Genomic DNA, 22,104 nt, shown 5'->3' with positions numbered 1-22,104 from the left:
AAAATTAGTTGACCATACAGTTGTGGGTTTATTTCTGGGTTTTCAATTCTGTTCCATTGATCTATATGTCTATTTTTGTGCCAGTACCATACTGTTTTGATTACTACAGTTTTATAATTTAACTGAAATCCAGAATTGTGACGCCTCCAGTTTTGCTCTTCTTTTTCAAGATTGCTTGGTCTGTTTGGGGTCTTTTGTGGTTCCATACAAATTTCAAGATTCTTCGTTCTAGCTCTTTGAAAAATGCTCTTGGTATTTTGATAGGGATTGCATTAAATGTGTAAATTGCTTTGGGTGGTATAGACATTTTAACAATATTTATTCTTCTAATCCATGAGCAAGGAATGCCTTTCCATATCTTTGTGTCATCTTCAGTTTCTTTCATCAGTAGTTTATAGTTTTCAGAGTACAGGTTTTTCACCTCTTTGGTTTGATTTATTCCTATATATATATATTTTTGTACAATTGTAAATGGAATTGTTGCTACTTGAATAACTGTAGTCTGTATCATTATTCCCTGCCCTGACTACCAGATAGCTTGTTCACTGTTTATAAGATACCATATCGCTTGTGCTAATCTCCTGACTGGAGACCATCCTCACTGCTCCCCATGCTCACCCCAGCACTAAAACATGGGGATACACACAAATATACACACACACATTTTTACTTCTTACTAATATTTTATGGTTCATTTAAAATAATATTTCCTCTGATCATTTAGGGAAGAAATCTTTGTCTCCTCTAATCTCCTGGAGCAGTGAATAATATTTTAATTTCTCATTTAATATCTATGCCATACTCACCTAGAGTCTTTTTATATGCTAATCTTGTCACCCCACATATAATCTCCTGAATCCAGTATGATTCTCATACTTCATTAAATCTCCCAAAGTTAAAAAAAAAAAAAAGTGGCCATTTACGTACAAACTCTCTGTGAATATACAGGACTGGGGGTCACGTCCTTTGCAACCTGTTCTGGTCTATCATTTTGTTCCATTCTATATACCCGCCATCTTCAAGTACAGCAACTAGATTATTTTGTTGTACTTATTTGCATTATAAATTTTTTGAAGGCGGAACTGTGTCTTACTCAACTTAGGATCTTTGGCACATACCCCAATGTCTGGCATATCAGACGATTTTAGTATAACATTTGCTGAATGAAAGAATAAGTGATAGATGCAGGTGATAAAAAGGGTAAGAGGAGGATGTGGTAAATACGAAAGGAAATGTTCAGGGAATATTTACTGGAGAAGGGGGGACCTATAATAGATTTTGAAGAAACGGGAGGCAAGTAGTGTGAGAAAAGAGAAGGCAAACCAGAATTGTCTTTGAAATTTTGTAGTGAATAGGTTTAATCTCAATAATTTTTTCCAACAGTACTTTTCACTGTTCCTGGACTAATATTTTTGAGAAAAATGGAACATTTTAATTCTTTGTTCACAGCAATAGTTCCAGCAAATCCGCAGCCATCTGACCTATAGGTCAAATAGAATGGCCAGCAGGGTTCTCACCCCTGAATTTTCGTGTAGAGCTGGTGAGACTGAACTTCTTGTCCTGCTCGTCCTCACCACCTGGGCTTCCACCCGTGCCTTGCGGGGAGGTTCCCGGTAGGGGAAAGGCTAGTGAAGTCTCACAGACCTCAGGGAAGTTAGGTGTGGTCGCAGTGGCAGCATAAGGATGAGAAGATCTGGGCTCAGATGTGTCACCCCTATACTCCTACCCCCTTCTGAACTTGCTGCCCACCTCGTGCTACCACAGCCCTGTCACTCCTGAGTAAAGAGGAGAGTTTCCCAGCTTCAGTGCCAAGTGTTTGGCTCAAATATTTTGGAGCAGTTAAAATGTCCCCTTTTTTTGATAACCAACATTAAATTCTGAAACATATCCTCTCCTCCTTCAAGCCTTTTCACAAAAAGAGAGCAGTGTGGCCGGGACTCCTCTTTGTCTGAGAACACTGTATTTTTCCCCAATTGACATGCAGGATTTCAGTCATTTTGATATTTGTCTGATGTACTCATGCTGGCCATCACTGAAGGCAAAACTTCTCTCCTCCTTCAGCCTGAGATTACAGTTCAGTGGAGAAGGCTTGACTCATTGACTGATAGACATAATCATCTGTTTATTTTAATGTTTGGTTAGTACCTGTTGTATATGAGGTTCTGTTAGGTACTGGGGGTAAAAGGGTCCTTGCCATCCTGGAGTTTATAACTGAGTTGTTTCTTGCAATCCCTCCCACCTTATTCTAGTTTTCAATCATTTTCCCCTCAGTCCCTAGAGGAAGGAAGAATCCCGAATAGAACAAAGTCACTGACTCTTAATTGGAGTGATAAAAATGCAGCACCAGTGATACTGAATGGCTAATTCACCCATTCTCTTTTCTTGCATTACTAATAAAACAAAAACAGGCATGTAAAGAGATAGATTCACTCTCAGAACTTCTTACTATTGTAGGCATCTTGGTGTCATTGAGGGGTGTGTCCTCCAGAGTGAGTGGGAAGGGTCCGAGGGAGACACTGGCAACATCTATGGAAATTAAAAACATGACAGGCACAAAAATGAGATTGGAGAAATTTACATTAGAACAAGGTCAAAATTTCATGTGTTTTTTTTTCTGTCATTCTGGAATTTATAGATGTGGGATGCCTTCTTACCTCATTTTTTTTTTTTAAGATCACATAAATATGTTCTTGAGAAAAATATAACTCAACCTTTTGATCCTAGTTGAAGTCTCCATTCTTCTCTTCTAGGTGCTATCCTAGTTTGGTGCTATCTTAGGTATGTTACAGTTAAATAGTTTCGACAATGAGATCTAGTTAATTTTTCCACTTGTAACTATATAAAGGATGCAAGACAGATATTTATCTTGAGTTTATTTGTTTGAAAATATTGGTAATGATTGTCTCCAAGTTGTAGGATAATGGGTGATTTGGCTTTACCTTTATTCTTTTCTAAACTTTTCAAGTTTTATACAATGCATTTAAATTATTTTCTAAAGTTGGAAATATCATTTAGCTTTGAGAAAGTATGTTATGAATTCTGTCAACTTCAATTAAAGATTGCTTTTTAAATAATATACTTTCATGATCATTTGAATTAAGGTTCAGGAGCAGGTGAATGAGGAGACCTAAGCTTACCTGTAGAAAACACAGGGGTCTCACCCGGCTCTCCAAATGTCTCCTCTGTAGATGCTTCATCTTTTCTATCACCACAGCAGAAAAGAAAGAAGAGGTGGTGAAAAGGAGCTTGATAACAACAGGGGAAATGCATTTACTTTTCCTATACTCAACAGACCTAAAAATTAGAGGAGACCCCTTTAAAACAGGGTTTGCCTATTTCTTTCATTATAGAAGTAATCTTCAAGTGTATTTTCATTGAAGAAAAATTCAAACAACTCTTGAAAATGGTTATGTTTGACTCCAGGGTGTTCCATAAGCATCTTTCATGTGGTCCTAGGGAGCACTTCCATCATAAGCAAAACTGGTCTTCGGGGCTTTTTTATGTTTTATAGTCCCATTGTACTTGCACTGTGTCCTTGACATTAAAGGTAATTGCATGATATGATCTATGGCTGAATGTTCTTGCTAAAATCTCCGATCCTCAAACCTGCAAATCCAGAGAGTTCTTAAGTTTATTTACTAAAGTAACTCTTGTGGTTACTGGTTACAGTAATAGGAGAGAGGAAGATTTCTGGATAATGGGGGTGTATTAAATACTTATTCTGGACACAGAAGGAGTTATTGGGTAGGCTGTTATGGGTAAGTTGGCACTGCCATGCAGAGACAGTCTGGATGATAGCTAAGGGCAAATCCAAGGGCATGGTTATATAGCTGTCTGTTATGACGTTGACCTGTTCTAGCAAGCAACTTCTATATAGAAAGGAGTAGCAGTAGTAATCTCTTTTGAAGCTCACTGAAAGATTTGTGACTATAAGCTATTAGTTCTAATTATCTTGTGTCTGCGTTAGTACAATTTAGTAATAGTTGCCCAATATACTCGATCCAGTTTTCTGCGATTCATGATGATGGGAAGACCAAAGGAAATGGTTAGATGCTCTGTGTTGTAGAGTCATCTAGACTGGCTAAAGACAATGGGATCATCTACATACATATTTCTAACACACCCAGTTTTACCAAAGTCTTAATAGACATAATATACAAAATATTATCTATTGGCCTGGCATGGGCTGTGACCAATTAGAATAGATGTAAAATGTGACCAATTAGAATAGATGTAAACACAATATAGTGTAAACACTATATTGGTGCACACGGGCTAAACATAACTTTAGACCATTTTGGAATTAGGTATTCTTGTTTGTTTCTACTGGTACTTTGCTATATACTTAAGAAATAGTTTTTATGGATATCATATTTATAAAGATCTCATATCAAACATTAGAGCATTTGTGATTTAGACAATTTTCCTTTGTTTTCACTTTATAGAACTTTGTTTATAGTAAGATATCTTTCCTCCTATTATAACTCTGGTATTCTTGTTTTATCTTCTTATAAAAAAGAAAACAGCCAAGAGGAACAGTTATTAAAGTGCTGGCTATAGCATTAGTTACAAGTCAACAGCCTGCTTTGAGCAGGATCCTGTGTCAGATGCTATTTCCTCATCCTTTGCCACTGGGTGTAATTCTGTTACTGCAATGACAATCTAGACCATTCCTCAGAAGCTATAGTTTGGGAAGCTGGGACACTGGGTTCTTTCACTGGCTTCTATTTTAAAGTCATTTGAAACTGGCAGATTTACAGGCTACTCACGTGAGAAAGTTTTCTGTTTTGTCTTCCTAGAAAGGCTTGAAATAACAGGCTGGCCATCCTCCCTCCCTTCCACCCTCCCTCCCTTCCTTTCTTCCCAATTTGGTAATCATAGTTAATGTAAAATGTTTGTCTCTTACATCTTAGCAATTCTTTCTAGCAATGTTGGTAGACACAGGAATGGATGGGATGATTCTATTTCTTTCTCCTTCTGTCTTTGGTAGCTGTTTCCTATGATTTTTAATTTTTTTTTTAATCAATTCTTGGTACACCCTGTTGGATTTTTTTCTTATGGATGGATGGCCTCTCCTTTGTTTTCTTTTTCTTTTTTTGAAAACGGGGGAATAAGTACCATCCTATAGTTAATCAGAAGAGTGAATATCTGTGTCTTGTGAACAAAGTTAATACTCTAGTAGTAAGGTTTTCTTCAATCACATTATTTCTTCTCATAACAACTTTTTAAAATTTCTAAAGAGAGGCTCTGTAGACTTATCAATTAACAAAATATATGAGAATTTTGCTCAGGTCTGTGGTGGTGGGTAGAGAGATATGAAAAGTTTCCTGCCCTTGAGGAGTTTAAACTCTTACAGGAAAATATGGTAAAATGAGGAAGTGTTAAATAATAACGTAAGTGCCAAAAGGAACATAAAGTTCAAAGCAGGGAGCTACTGCTGCAGGCTCAAATGGGCTGTTGCGACATCATGGAATCCAGGTGGGACTTCACTATGAGCTTGAAGGAGAGTAGGATTTGGATAGGTAATGTAGAAAAGGCAAGTTTTTCCGAGCAAGAGGGAAAGGCTAGGCGTCAGAATCCAGGATGAGGAAGATGTGGTCTATGTGCAGTAGGTGACATGGTAGCAACAGTGGGATCATGGGTAATGGATGCAAAGTTGGAAAGGTCAGGGGGTGGAAGATCTCAAATGATTAGTTTGGCCTATGCCTCAGTGAAGGTCCTGGCAGGACACAGATGACTCACTCATTGTGGGATGATTTGAGCAAAGTTTAAAAAAGGAATGACTTATTAAGGTGTGGGAAGAGTATAAGAACAACCACAAGGCCAAGTGCAGTACCCCAGGGCTGGTAACAGTGGGGTGCTCAAAGTATGCTTAGCCCAGTTACCATGAACCAGAGACAGAGAGGCATCTGTGGAAAGGCTGCTTGACAGGAGCTGAGTTGAAGTTGAAGGAGGACAACAGCCCTTGGAGACTTTGCAAGCTGGAGGTGAGGAGAGGTGAGAAATTCACTCACCTCATTCTCTTCTCTCCCTCTGATCTCCTGCTCCCCCACTGGCTGGTCCTACCTAGGAGTCAGGGCAAAGGCTGTGCATGACTCTATCCTTACCAGTCAGCCTTCTGCACACAGAGCATGAAGGTAACAGTGGGCAGAGGATATTCAGAAGGGTAAGAGGAAGATGTGGGATTCTTTTGAATGTCATTGAACAGAGCCCAGTGAAACAAAAGGAATTTTTTTTCAGGCTTATTAATCCAGTAACAGTTATACAAGTTAAGGAGGGGAAGAGGTTAGAGGCAGGGAAATCCATTAGGGAGATCAGATTTGACATTTTTCACAGCGTAAATTAGTAAGGTCCTAGAAGAGGTTGTTGGCAAAGAGAATAGAAATGAAGGAACAAATGTGAAAAGCATTATAAAGAATTGTCAGTAATTCATACAGCCAAATTTGTGTCTCTCTTAGTATTGTCTTCAGAATTAGATTTCTAAATGTTATAAAATGTATGTAATTTGTGTTTAGAGTTTGTCTCTCTTCTTTAATCATTTTATTTAATGTACTTTTCCCTGCCTTTTTCTCATTTTGATTTTCTTATTTGATATTCAGTTCTTGCTGAGAGTATAGCTCAGTGCTTTGGTAATTTAGTTTGAGAAATATTAATGCTTCACAGAATACCAAATGAGAGTTCAAAATGCAGGTTGCTGTCTGATTGTATTAGTATTTTCCTGATGTAACTAATAGTTTATCATAAATTCTAAAAATCAAACTATTTTAATTGTTCTATATCTTATAAGTGAAAATACATATTAGATACTTAACACATAGTAATGAATCCATTTTATCTGCAAACATAGCACCAACATTTATCTAGTCTTTAGGGTCTATCCATTTCCCCTTTATATACTCATTTATCTTTAGCACAGTATATGCATAATTTGTCTGTCAGAATAACTTACACAGATTTCAGTGCTGACATAATATCATAAAAGTACAATAGCTCAGTCTCACTCCATTATATGATCTTTCAAAAGTCAAGAGCATGCTGCACTCTATTTTGGGTACTTACCTCTCAGGGAAGTGTCTCTGTTTTATTCTCTGCAGAAAGATAAAAAGTAATTTTACCAGGAGAAAATGTCAACTGAAGAGCTAAAGTCTATTTTCATTCCCTTTTCCCTTTAACTTCACTTCAACCAGCCTGTACAATGCTATTTTGCAAAAATAAAATTCTGGTTGGCTTTCTCAAATATCTCTAAGCATTTCTTCAACTAATCCTTATACAGTAGAAACCAAATGAAAAGGGTCAGGGACTGGAGGCCTGGGAGCTCTTTGGACAGTGTTCCAAATGTACAGTGCTTAGGTTCACCTGCTGAAGAACGTCCAGATGCTCCTGGGAATTGCTGAAATTTTTTCCGATGTCGAAGAGGCAGAAAGTCTCCTGCTGGCAGAGGCCGACCCAGTCCTGGTATTCCCCTGGCTCAGGGATGCGATCCAGAAAGATCCGATATGCTTCCCACACTGCTTCCTGACACACTGCAATGAAACACCATAAGGAGCAGAAAATGGCCACATCCTGAGATGATCCCTGTTTCCCAGCCCAAGCATAATCTTAGAACATGGAGCACTCTTTGATGGCTTATGTGGACACACTGATTTATAGCCCACAGAAATTAATTCATTTAGCAAATATATATTGAACTCTTCTATGTGTTATAGGGAAAAATAAAAGAAGGAAGACAGGGTATATGGGGGGACTGAGAGAGAGAGAGAGAGAGAGAGAGAGGTTGTAGTTTAAAATAAGGCAGTTGAGGAAGGTCTCGTCGTAAAGGTGACTTTTGAGCAGTAGGGAGAAGGCCTCAAGGTTGGAGAATGCTCTGAACATTGAAGGAACAGCAGAGAGGTCAGTGTGACCAGGGCAAGTATGACAGTAAAATAGGATGAAGACAGAAAGATGTGGTGAGGGGAACAGGGACTGTTTAGAACCTTGTGGACCAAACTGGGGCATAGGAACCTGGCTGTATTTAAAGACTTTTCAAGAGATACAGAGGCACACAGACAATCTAAAGAGAAGCACTATCTACATTTCATTTTTCCTATCATGCTTCCCTAAAGTCCATCTGCCTGAGTCCATCTTTCCTTTTCCACTTTCCCTTTGGCCCGCATTCTTCCCCCATTCAACCCTCCCAAATCTTACTGTGGCTCAGTGCCTCTAAGTTGCCACACAAAGGGACGATGTCAAATAACAGTGTGGAGGTTAAGAAACCAAGTGAACTCAGTTGAGGGGTAATGCTTGTTTTTGCAGCAGTGTGGTTTCTGATTCTTTGCTTTCAACACATTAGAAGAAGTCCCAATGGAGTTGACAGCTGACAAATCATTAAAAATAATAACAGATCATGATGTGATTGTAAGCATTTAATGTCAAAATAACTTAAAGAATAAAGATATTACTGGGGCGCCTGGGTGGCTCAGTGGGTTAAAGCCTCTGACTTCGGCTCAGGTCATGATCTCAGAGTCCTGAGATCGAGCCCCACATGGGTTCTCTGCTCAGCGGGGAGCCTGCTTCCTCCTCTCTCTCTGCCTGCCTCTCTGCCTACTTGTAATCTCTGTCTGTCAAATAAATAAATAAAATCTTAAAAAAAAGAATAAAGATATTATTATAATAAAACTCCCATCTGTTTCCATCTACTTATTTACATTTAAATTTTCTCAGCATTAAGGGAAACCAAGTCAAAAAACAGGGATAAAATTGGTGCTAAGTCCTATCTCATTTTGGCAACACATAATAAGAAGTAATGGTACATAAACTAATATGAGGAACAACACCAAAGCACTCCATGTGTCCAGAGGCTGAAGCTAATGAAGCTTAAGCTACAGGCCCTTCATGTACACTGGGCTCTTCCAAAGTCTTGTTCCTAAATTTGTATTTGCAAATGTTAGTCCCACAAAACCTGTATCTGATCTTATATCTGTCAAAAGAAATATATTTAAATTTCTTGTTAATTTTGACTCTAGTTGTTTCAATTAATTATATATTAAAAGTAATTATAAATGCTGAACCCAGGAATTTCTTTGTACACATAAAGCCTATAGTAACAGGAAATAAATAAAATCTGTAAATTTATATACATATTTTTGTTACTGAGAAGTATGTAAGAGTAACCACTAACAGACTTTCAAGCACAAAATACATTAAGATAAGGCTGTGAAGTGGGAAGTGGGGTGGAAATGTGGTTATATGAAGAAAAAGGATCCCTGTGGCATTTCCTACTGTTGAGAAGAGTATATGAAGGGATGCTCTATGGAGTATTTGATGGTAACTACTGTGTAGCTATGGTAGATTCTATTAGGTGCACACGAATGTTCTAATTTTTGTTTCATTTTCAATATCAATATCTACAACACACCAGAAGTTGCCTCTTATCTGATTATTCAAACTTAAGACAAAAAACTTCAGATATTAACCGAAAAGCATGCAAAGGAGTACATAATTTAAAAATTATTTTAGAGTATTAAGTGAGGGTAAAAAGTAAGATGACATCTGTCATAGGCAATTATAATATGTTGATTTTTACCCCAGGAGAAATGGGGAGCAATTGGAGGCTTTGGGGCAGAAGCTGATATCATCTGACTTTCTAGAGAAACTGCCTGCATGCTGAGAGAAGGGATTGGGGGAAGGAACAAAGGGAAAGAAGACCAGTTTGGAGACTCTTACTCCTATGCTTTATAGTCCCTCACTCCCATTTTTTGTATGTCTGGATTTTTCTTAACTTTTTGTTTTAAGAGGCAAAGAGAATTCCAGACCAATTGAAGCTCAGGTTAATTTACCAGCAGCCACCTCACCAGAACCCACAAAGCCAGGAGTGGGTGCAGTCCCCTCCACCTCAAATATGCCATCAAGTTTTCCACACCTGGGAAAGTAATACAGTTCAGCACACCTGGAGAGCACGTGAATAGCTTCACCAGGAGAACACACTTTTGTGAATGTTAGCTTCCTCCTGTCAGGCAAGGATCAGAGAGTTGTAATGCCTTTTCCAGTACCAAAAACCCTGCAGTCTTTGATCTTCATTTTTACTCAAGGGTCTACATACAATGCAAGAAAGAAACAACACTTGAGTATCTTGAGACTTGCCCAGGTCTTTTTTTTTTTTCCCTTTTTCTGTTTTTTCTTTCTTATTAATTATTTTTATTAACATATAATGTATTATTTGCCCTTGGGGTATAGGTCTGTGAATCATCAGGCTTACACACTTCACAGCACTCACCATATTACATACCTTCCCCAATGTCCATAACCTAACCACCCTCTCCACATCCTCCCTCCCCCCAGCAACCCTCAGTTTGGTTTGTAAGATTAAGAGAGACTTGCCCAAATCTTAAGAGTTGCATGTCCAGCCTAAGCAAATCAGTTGCCCTTGCTATGTTTCTCATCTACTTACTCCATATTCTCTGTTGGGGTGTTATTTTGACTTTCTGTCTCTCCCCAATGTACCTGCTAATTAAGTTCAAATCACATTTAAGCGCCAGAGATACAGCATTTATATATACATAAAATCAAGTTGCACTGCCTTTGAGGTCTTAGTGTTGGTGACTTTCACTGATAATATCTGTGTGTGAGGGGCACCTGGGTGGCTCAGTGGGTTAAGCCGCTGGGCTCAGGTCATGATCCCGGGGTCCTGGGATCGAGTCCCGCATCGGGCTCTCCGCTGAGCGGAGAGCCTGCTTTCCTCTCTCTCTCTCTCTCTCTCTCTCTCTGCCTGCCTCTCTGCCTACTTGTGATCTCTCTCTGTCAAATAAATAAATAAAATCTTTAAAAAAAAATAAAAAAAAAATCTGTGTGTGAAACATCTGGGAGAATATAATATGATAATCCTTCTATTTACCAGTTCAACGTACCCTCAGGCATGTTGCTTTTGGTCTCAGGTTAAGTCTTCCTTTTATTTCAGTCCAATTTAAGGCTTGTTTTGTGCCTACATCTTTCTAGCTCTGCTCCTTTCTCTGCTGCCCTTTTCCTACTTCAGAGACACAGAACACCCTCACCCCCATTAAAATCTCCTTTTCACAAAGGCTCTGAGAGAACTTTCTCCCTAAAGCACAAATGTCTGAAGCTGCTTAAAGAATTATTTTCCGGGGAGAAGAGATTACAGCCAATGCTACATAAATACACACAATTATAAGAGAATATTATGAAAAATTATTTGCCAACAAATTGGGCAATCTGGAAGAAATAGATAAATTCCTAGAAACACACAAATTACCCCCAAACAGGAAGAAATAGAAAACTTGAAGAGATGAATAACCAGCAAAGAAACTGAATCAGTAATAAAAAAATCTCTCAATAAAAGTCCAGGGCCAGAGTCTTCCCAGGGGAATTCTACCAAACATTTAAGGAAGAATTAATACCTATTCTCAAACTGTTTTAAAAAAAAATAGAAATGAAAGTAAACTTCTAATCTCACTCTACAAGGCCAGCCATCAAAAAGAATGAAATCTTGCCATTTGTAAGGATATGGATGGAGATAGAGTATAATATGCAAAGTAAGTCAGTCAAAGAAGGACAAAACCATATCATTTCACTCATATGTGGAATTTAAGAAGTGAAACACATGAACATGGCAGGGGAAAGAGGGAGGCAAACTATAAGACAGACTCTTAACTGTAAAGAACAAACTGAGGGTTGCTGGAGGGAGGTTTTAAGGTGATGGTTTAAATGGGTGATGGGTATTAAGGAGAGCACTTGTGTTGAGCCCTGGGTATTATATGTAAGTGATGAAACACTATATTCTACTCCTGAAGCTACTACACCACATGTTAACCAACAGGAATTTAACTTAAAAAAAAAAAAAGAAAGAAAGAAAGAAAGAAAAGGAAAAAAAAAGAATTATTTCCCTGGGGCATTGTCATTTATAGGGATTAAAATGTGAAAGATGAAACAGGGACCAGCAGTTTTTCTTTAGACTTTCTGAGGGGCAGGTTGTTTTGGTGACTGCTCTGATGTCATTTTTCTGACCTCTTAGCTTAGCACAAAGCAGGAGGTGTAGAAATTGTCTGATTGGGAGAACAGGGGCACCAGCCCATGTCCCACCAGGAGAGTTTCCCCCATCCTTACCAAGAGGGCATCAAAAGAACCCTTGAAAGTTGAAACATGAAAGGATCTCAGGTCTTAGAGGAGTCTGAAAACCTCTGAAAGCTGGGTTTTTTCTAACCTTTTAACTTTCCCATTATCTAACTTACACCACCATCCTTCCCTAAATCTACTGGGAGAGATTTCTGCATAGATTCTAGGGAAATCTTAGACCTTGCCTCTTTAGTCTTCCACTGTTGCTGACCGATGTCTGAAATCTGACCACAGAGTCTTAATCTTTTGGCTGAAAGCTATACTGTAGGCTATTTAGTAATGTGGGATGAACCCCAGGGAGCATGCATCCTGGAGGCTGGCATGCCCTGGGATAATCACTCACACTTGTAAGGATTAGGTTAGACCAATGATATGTAAAAATGTCTGCCACCAGGTTGGGTAAGCATTAGATGGAGAGATAGCACACTGGAGTAGGAGTCCGAATGCTGTGTTCTAACCCTGCTCTGCCACCAATGATGGCCCTGACTGAGCATGTTACCTCATTTTTAAAATTTCTGTCATGGGGGTGTTTGCTAGATGTTCTCTAGACCAGTGCTTCTAGAACTTTAGAGTGCAAATGGATTACTTGGGGATCTTATTCAAATACAGATTCTGGAAGCAGATGTGATGGGGTTAAAGCAAGATCGCATTTCTAACAAGCAGCCAAATCTTGGTGATGTTGCTGGTCTCTGGACAACACACAGTGAAGCAAGAAGTAGGATGCCCTCTATCTTAAAGTCTCTCTAAGGCATATATTAATGTGAAAGAAAGATGTAGCTTTTGGTATTGAGTTTGGGACAGAGGTGGAGGGAGAAAGAAGAAGAAGGAAGAAGAAGAGGAAGAGGAGGAGAGTGAGGGGAAGAGAGGGAGGGAGATAGAGAGGAATGGGGACTTGAAAGGAGTTTGCCTAGGGAGGAGAACAGGGTTCCCCTGGAAGGCTACCAGAAACAAACTTGCCTGTCTTGAATTTGTGTTTTGGGATGAGTATGATTATGAGTCTACCATGAAGCTCAGATCATTTTCATTTGTGTTGCTTTAAGCATTAGAAGAAGAAATATCTCAATATTCCATTTGATTTGATGAATGTGGAAGCTTTCTTTCCTAAGTTTGAAAGATGTCAAAAGATAATTTTGTAAAAGCAGCAACAAAAACAAGAAGTGTGTTACTCTGTCAAAGGAGCACCACTTTGTAGCTGGGTCTTATTTCTTGTTTCTTTGTGAACCAATTTGTTAGACTTAAGAAACCCATGCTGATGAATAGTAAAATTTCATATCACCCAGGAGCAACCATAAAGCTAATGGACTGTTGTTGCTGTGGGTATAAAAACAGTGGTTTGTTTCATCCAGGAAGCAAGAATGAAAAAGGTAAACCTAATCAAGAATAAAGAATAAAATTCAGAGTTAAAAATTTGGTTGCAGCAATAAATAGCCTATTTCATAAATACCTGTGATGAATCCTATTTGTGAATGTCATAAAGCATTAGAAGTTATATGAAAGTAGCAGTTGTGCTCATATTCTACGTGATGCGTATGCTACATATTTCACTTCCATTCATGAACAAATAACATGAAATTTACCAGCGTCATTATCTGATCAATGTGTAGGCACATTCAAAATGAATAATTTACACATTTATTGTCTTGTCTTTGCATTCCCAATGGCCTCTTTGCCTCCTGTATCCATCAATAAGCATTTACTCAGACACTGCTATGCAGAGGTGCCATGCTAGGACCTCAGAATAATAATATAGTGTGCTTCATTTTCTATAATTAGAGTTCCCCTTCTGACTGTGATCCAGCACTTGTCATTTGTCTGTGGGTGTGGCTTCTGTGAGAAAGCAAATGTCTCTTCCACATAAAATGAGACATATGAGGAACATAAGGCTTGATATTTTTGAGACTGTTACGTATGCCTCCAAAACCCAGCAAAAACTCCCCAGACTAACTTAACCTTTGTATATTTTACAGATGGAGATACTCAAGAACTTTGTAGAATGTTGGTATCATGAAAGAGGTTCTCTGCTGTTGTAATTTGCAATACATCGCAGGCTAGAATTGAACTAGCATGTTATAGGTAATGGACTTAAAACAATAGAGCAGAGCAGGTTGTGTTTTTTGGATTGGAAAAAAATTATCTCCTGTGATGAAGGTGGACCTCAGCAAACCCTTCAACTTTCTGGTGTAAGATGAATTGAATTTAGGCTTCCAGCTAGCTAAGATATTTTGCATTATTTGGAGCAACCTGGGGGATTTAATAGTATCTACTAACTATTGTATTTTGTTTTGTTTCCATTTAAAGAAGAAGTCATGGTGACTTTCATCTGTAGTGAGTGAATGACAAGGATATCCGCTGATAGCTGTGGTGTGATTGAACTCCATAATGATTTCTGAGAAAGCCGCAAGAATCCCGTTATGCTGACTTGGGGTGAAAACTGCACTGTAACTCTGCTGGAAATCACAGTAATTGTGTTGTAAATTCTGTTAACAACCCCTGCATTATATCTTGGTAACCACTGTTAATTTGTGACTCCTCTGCACTTGGATGTGCCACCAGGTTTCCAAACTTCAGACCTTTTTGCTGGATCAGCAATAAACAACTTAAACTTAACAAGAAGGGAGAGAGGATCTGGACCGTAATGTGGCTTTTGAAAAATGAAATCTTAAGTCATAAATCAACTTGCTCAGATTCCTGACATTACAATCATTCTGTGCTTCTCACTTCATAATTATAACATTAAAATTCAATATTGGGCTTTGGCAAAAATAAAACAAAGAGATAATACTCAGATGCTAAGACCTTCTGATGACTTGTTAAATGCCTTAATGGTTCTATGTTGCATAGGACATTATTTTAAATGTAAAGCAGGTATCTACCATAGTTTTGAATGTCTACTACTCATTACTCTCAGATTAGTTGACTGATTTTTATAACCCTTGTGACTAAATAAGAGATTTGGGAAATTTGGGGCTAAAGACAACGTATGGATGAGTGAAAGGAAAAAGATAAAAAGAAAGAGAGGCTAAACAGTTTCCATCTCTTTCCTTACCTCTCAATCTATAATAAGCTTGAAGACTGGCTAAAATCTGTTTCATGGATTCCTGTGGACAGACTTTAACCCCAATTGGGAAAAATGTTGACCTTTTTGTTCGAGGCTTGGCCAAATCGAATATTCGTTTCATGGTTGACACTTTGTACATTTTTGCAGTACTTTCGGTTGTTTCGATTCTTGGGACATTGTCTATGTCTTTAGTTTCAGAATGGTATATTTTAATGGAGAGATCTGAAAAAGAAAGATTGATTTCCTGGTGAATATATACATTGATATATGTGAAACATACGATAAATGAATGAAATAAACTAAAAGTTATAATCCTCTGGTTTATTCAAGTTCTACTTTCGTTCAACTGCCAAATTTCAGTGACGAGGCATTTTTAGAAATAAGGGAATAGCATAATGAGCTGATCAAGTGCATTTTTTTTAAACCAACATCTCAAATCATCTTCCTTTAGGAGCTGCCAAATATTGAAACCATTTCCCACACATCTCTAAAAATCACTCCCCACTTAGCACTCAAGCCTCCCAAGAGATGCCTCTTTTGATAGACATTATAATTCAAGTGGGGAATGATAGCACATTGTGGTACCCAGAGGTACACTCTGGATGAGGAAGTGGAATGCTTCTAGAAGCCTGTGGGGAAATGCAACAAAACAATCTTCCTATCTATTAGTGGCAGCCCTAGGATTTCTGTATGGTGGGGCTTAGAGGGCAGCACAGTGAAAGTGGGTTGGGGCAAGAACATGTGTTAGAGTTGACTTTACAGAGTGAGCAGGATATTTTATGGGGGGAGGTTAAAGGAAAAATTAAGGGGCCTATGAAGAGATCAGGTTGGCAGAGGATTTCACTCCCTGAGCCATTTCATCCTGCTGGCATTGCTGTATCAGTTAGGGTTAGGTCTAGGCTTCATTTTTAACGCTCTGGACCTTTCATAACAGTAACTTACATTCATTGAATACTTTCTTACTTTGAATTTCTCTCACATGTGTTATATTATTTCACAAAAGCTCTGCTATATTGATGAAACTGACACGATTTTTCTCAGTTTATCACATGGTAGGGTATACTGAGGCTTGGAGGTGTCAGAGCCTGTTAACAGTGGTCAGATCTCCATTCTTCCTGTCCTGTTTCACCTCTTTCCATTTATCTGTCTTCCGTTTAAGAAAGGAATGACTGAGGAACAGTTGGGACTGTTCACTATGGCCCCTTGAGATCCTAAGCTTGTGGCTTACTGAGACTTAGATTCCCACTCTGCTAAAGAAAGAAGGGCCTCAAACTCTAGTCTTCTGGCACAGACAAGGGAATCAAGCAGAAATACAAGAAGATTAGCTGCAGAGCAACTCAAGTCTTGCCACTAAGCATAAAAGTCCCTCCTTCTTTAGAGAGGGTGGACCAAGTCCCGAGGGAATACATACATATTCTCTGGCATTTTGAGGAGTCTTAGAGGACTCTGTCAATCTCGGACAGTGATAAATTCTTAGGACTCTCCAGGAAGAAAGGGAGCGTATGGATTACTTTGCTCATCCAGCTACATATCAAACCAATAAATCATAATCTCTGAGTGGAATGCAGCATCAGCAACTTTGGAAGGTCCCCAGGTGATTCTATATGCATGCAGGCTTGGGAAACCTCTGTTTTATGGATCTGTAAGGGCATTTCAGGTGAAGAGTCAAGACAACCCATTTCAAAATGGCTTAAACAAAAAGGAACCTATTGCATAGAAAGGAAAGCTAACAGTAAGGAATGCCTGGGGGAAAGCGGAGCTCTAACTCTGCCTTTCTGCCATTCTCCTTTCCTTTTCAGTCCCCTCATGTGGTGGCTGTAGGCTGGCTTCCACCAAATTAAACTTGATTACCTTTGTTCATTTTGAAAAACAACCTTTCCCTAAAGTATGGCTGACTTACGCCTTATGTCCAGACCAACACCAGTTGCCAAGGGATACACCAATGCCACTGATTTGAGTTGAATGATCACAGAGCAGGGGACTGGAATTACCCTGCGTGGCTCATTCTAACTGTGGAGGTGGCCAATTTCCCCTGAGTTAGGCTGGCTGCATGGTAGACTGGAAGGTGCCCATTGAACACTGGCAAGTGCAAGAAGGGGATATGAGCTAACTGTACGGCCATTAGTGCCCACTACAGTTAGTAAAATGGGAATTCTAGCTTAGGAATGTTAATTTTTAGTAAACTTTCAAGCACTCACAAGGTTCAGTGTAAGCCACAGAAAAGTTTTTGTAATTAAATTTCAAATACCACTAAGAATGGAAGAAAAAAATGTGCATCCTTAGATAATTCTGGGCCTATCCAGTATAGTAAGCACAGACCATACTTTGGAAAACTGTGCTACCCATACATTCTGCACTTCTTTCCTCTTACAGTGCCTATCACAATGCTGGTCCTGCTCTCCACTTTGTCACCCCCGACAAAGCTCTGCCCTTCAGGGTTGTTTCTATTCTGACTTTTTTATGTTATGCTCTAGTAGAACTCTCCGAATGGCTTGCTTTGGGAATAGTATTTACTCCCCCCAACCCCCGGCTCTGGGAAGAATGTCCCTGTCCTGGCATTGTTTCTACTTGGATTCTTCTGGATCTTAACACTTCACTCATATCCAGGCTTTCTCACATAGATCTACTTGTTCTGGGCCTTTGGGCTTCATTCTGTCAGGATAGGAATAGAAGGTGGTGAAAAAACTACAGATTTGCTCTGTGTCCCAGAATCCTATGAGCTCTGACCTGTTCCCTTTTCCTTTCCAGGGTCAATCTTCCTATTCTCCACATGTCCAGTACACATAACTGGTGGTCAACAATGAGGGTGAATTAGGAGAAGTGAGACTTGGTTTGCTTGGGATATCCTGGTTTATTGCAGCTATCCCTTCATTCTCAAATGTATCCCTGTTTGGAAAATGAATTATATGGACATTGAATTTTTAATATCTCCTTGCTAAGGGAGATCCATGACAAATTTTCTATAAGTGGTTGTCTGCCTCATAAAGGAAGCACCTCATTCCATTTTTAAAATCTCTACCTAGTAATTCTTTGAGATGAAAATTATCTTCTAGTAGCTTCCACCCATTAGTCCTGTTTCTGCTCTCTGGAATACCAAAGGCCAAGTTCACAGTTCCTCCTATTTCCCCTATGTTAAACATTTCTCTACTTTTGGTTAACCATCTTCCATCTTTCTCTGGTGTCCTTTTTCACATGAGTATCAGACACCTCAGCTTGTGTTCCTCTAAATTACATAGAGACAACTACAGGGGATTGCCTGTGATGATACTAATCACTTATGGATCAGAATCTTCTGCCTGCATTTTGGCCCCAAGTCATCACTAGAAAAGAAGTAGGCAAAGTCTCTGAGAACAGGGACTAGGGTTACCTGGGTCCAAAAATATTTATAGAACTAGCCACACTTACAAAGTCTATCTTTCCCAAGGATTTCCAATCAAATAAATTCCAAATTTAAAGAACTGAAACATGGAATGCTACAGATTCCAAAGAAGTAAAAAGAGCTGACATTTATTGGAGCTAATGGAAGCAAGCTTTGGCAAAACAATTAGATCATTAGATGTTGTCCTCTGTCCTGCCTAAATAGTAATGTCGAAATTGAACTGAACTTTGATTCTCTAGATGTATTTTCATGTGTTTGATATTTTTACTTTATATAAGTATTTAGAAAGAGTAGGTAAAAGTTTGATGAGAATGAATTGATAGTTGAATGACCTGCTATAAAAAAGGAGCATACTTAATAGAAGATTAGAAAATCTTTTGAGGCCGAAAATACTTGACAAAACATAAGTCTAACCTCTATGATGATGAATTGGCTGCCATCAACAGCTGTTTCTGGGTGAAGTTCAAAGTTACAAAGAAAAAGAAGGGCAAAGTGAGTTCAGAAAAAACAAACCAAAAAACCCTCTATTTTTTCCAGAGTACAAGAACATTAGAAAATTTAGTTAATTATAATATGTATTTGGATAAAAATAAATGCAATCGTACTATATCATATTATGGATTAATCACCAGGAAAACAATCCTAAGCCAATAGTTTTGGGAAATAGTCATATCACTGAATGACGAAAAGAGAAAAATGGAAATTAATACATTTGCCTATTCAGAACTTCTAAATATAGGCAAGAGACAGTTAATATTCATTGCTTACTTTCTAAATTTAATTTAAATATGTTCATAGTTTGTGAAAGAAAAATGTAGTAACAACAGAAATCATATGTTGCTCAACTAGTCAAAATGTTCTAATAGCACTAGTGGGGCACAGGGCCTTGGCTCTGTGACTCACCAGCTGCACAAATTGGAAGCACTTGACCTGCCTGTGCCTCAGTTTCCTCCCCTGTAAAATGGTGAATGACAGTGCCTCTCTTACAGGGTTTCTGTGACATTAGTAAAGGAGTTACCACTTGGGCAGCACTTAAAACACTGTTGCACACAGGATAAGCGCTCAGTAAAAACTCCTTTATCCAACTGTCCATGCAGGCCACTTCCTGGTATCTCTCTTCCTTCTTTCCGTGCTCTTTCACAACCCTTGTCCTCAGTCCTCAGACAAGACTATGCGCGTCCCCGAAGTCTTCCTGTGCTTCCATGCTTTAATACTCTTCTTATGTTTGTCTGTGCCTTCATATTAGAGGGCTGCTCTTTTTCTTCTTCCTTCATGGGTCAGTTTCTAAGCTTTCTTTCCTTCCTACTAAGCTTTCTTCAAGCCCACACTCGGAATTCATACATTGATCCCTTGCATTGCTTTCGTGTGGCTCAGATCTCTACTAATTTACTGATTCACCAGTGTTCATTAAATATCTACTATGTTTCAGCCCAGGATGGCATATAGTGGTAAATTAGATGGACAAATGTCATGAAATTTGTGTTGTTGTGCTTGCTTGAAGAATAATTTGTTGTAAATACATTTTCCCCTTTAGACTTCAAATACTTGAGTATTATGAGGTTGTCCTCTCCCCAGTTCACCTTGGTGCATACCTAGTACAGGGTCTGGACAGGACACATATGCAGTATATATTCATCAATTTAATTCATGAAAAATTCATGTAGAACTAGTAATGAGTCTTTTACAATATATGTATGAATTGGATTCATTAAAAAAACCATTAGGCCATAAAAATTAGTTTCTTATGTCCTGTTCACCTATATTATTGCAACCTCCCTTTTAAATTTTTTTCTCCGTGCTATAGGGTTTAATATCAGAGGCTTTGGACACAGCTATCTTATTAAAGATAATATCCCAAGTGAAAAGACAAAAAATTCCTTTGTGAATGAAAACCAAAAGAACAGAAAGGAGATGAGTTATGCATATATTTTAGTAAAGTCAGCATTTCTAGATACTTTCAATTTATCCAAGAGTAAATAAATAATAAATGGAACCAATTAAAACCATGGATATCAATGGGAAACAATATTAATATTGCCTATCTCTTTAGGATACAAGTCCTTAATTCCCTTGACTCTCAATTATTGTAATTGAGAGGTAAAACCATAACCATGTTAAATTCAGCCCTCTTCCTCCTCCTCACTCGCACCCTTGTAGCTGAACATGGATGGAGAAAAACAACCATTTGGATTCACTTTCAATGTATAATACTTAACTAGGATCATACTAAGTTTCTTTGGTCCACTGAGTTTCTCACTCTCTGGGAGAACTGCATACAACTTTTCTCAGATTTCCTGCACTTCTTGCCAATTCTCACTTTCAGCTGATGACCTTGTTCCACATTTTATTAAGGATAAGAGGAGCAAGAAGAGGATTTGATCGGTGTTCAGCACTGCATCTGCTCACTGACCGCATCCGAGTTTATACACTCTGCTTTCCCTCCCATGACTGCTTGATGAGCAGTGCGCTCCTACTCAAGGCCTATTCATTCATTTATGCACTGGATCCTACCTTTTTCTTTTTTCTTTTTTCTCTTTTTAACCTCTTGAGGACATTCTTTCAGAAACTCTTCTATCTTTTACCCACATCATTATTTCCCCTCTTTATGCTGGATTATTCCTAGTGGCCTATAAACATGCTATTACTTTTCCCTTCTTCTTAAAGGATTCTCTTGATACCATTTCCTCTCCAGCTATTGGCCCATTTTTTTTCCATTCCCACTGCAAAATTCTTTGAAAGATCTTTACCACTTTACCTGAAACAAAGCAAGGTGCTATTTGGGTGAGGATTCCTCTGATACTACATGTAAAGCTATCAACATATCCCCTTGTATTTTCTTCTCTTTTTTCCTCCATTCCTCTGTGTATGTGTGTGTGTGTGTGTGTGTGTGTGTGTGTGTTTTATTTATTTATTTATTTATTTATTTTATTTCTTTTCAGTGAAACAGAATTCATTGTTTATCCACCACACCCAGTGCTCCATGCCATATGTGCCCTCAATAATACCCACCACCCGACTCCCCCAACCTCCCAACCCCTGCCCCTTCAAAACCCTCAGATTGTTTTTCAGAGTCCACAGGCTCTCATGGTTCATCTCCCCTTCCAATTTCCCTCAACTCCCTTCTCTCCAACTCCCTATGTCCTCCATGTTATTTGTTATGCTCCACAAATAAGTGAAACCATATGATAATTGACTCTCTCTGCTTGACTTATTTCACTCAGCATAATCTCTTCCAGTCCCGTCCATGTTGCTACAAAAGTTGGGTATTCATCCTTTCTGATGGAGGCATAATACTCCTTAGTGTATATGGACCACATCTTCCTTATCCATTCGTCTGTTGAAGGCCATCTTGGTTCTTTCCACAGTTTGGCGACCGTGGCCATTGCTGCTATGAACATTGGGGTACAGATGGCCCTTCTTTTCACTACATCTGTATCTTTGGGGTAAATACCCAGTAGTGCAATTGCAGGGTCATAGGGAAGCTCTATTTTTAATTTCTTAAGGAATCTCCACACTGTTCTCTAAAGTGGCTGCACCAACTTGCATTCCCACCAACAGTGTA

General features: G+C 38.7%; 1 protein-coding gene across 1 annotated transcript in view; it reads right to left on the bottom strand.

The window, feature by feature from the left end:
• The window catches only part of IMPG1 (interphotoreceptor matrix proteoglycan 1), a 127,036-nt gene that overhangs the window by 87,747 nt on the left and 17,185 nt on the right, over positions 1 to 22,104 (bottom strand). The window contains exons 2-6 of the mRNA XM_044236289.1: positions 15,152 to 15,385; positions 7,357 to 7,523; positions 7,060 to 7,088; positions 3,138 to 3,202; positions 2,447 to 2,526 (exon numbers count right to left, since the gene is read on the bottom strand). Coding sequence (XP_044092224.1) covers positions 2,447 to 2,526; positions 3,138 to 3,202; positions 7,060 to 7,088; positions 7,357 to 7,523; positions 15,152 to 15,385 — 575 coding nt within the window. The remainder of the gene's footprint in view (positions 1 to 2,446; positions 2,527 to 3,137; positions 3,203 to 7,059; positions 7,089 to 7,356; positions 7,524 to 15,151; positions 15,386 to 22,104) is intronic.

The sequence above is a fragment of the Neovison vison genome, chromosome 1, assembly GCF_020171115.1.
Source record: "Neovison vison isolate M4711 chromosome 1, ASM_NN_V1, whole genome shotgun sequence".
Lineage (NCBI taxonomy): Eukaryota > Metazoa > Chordata > Mammalia > Carnivora > Mustelidae > Neogale > Neogale vison.
This window is presented reverse-complemented; position numbering and strand designations above follow the sequence as displayed.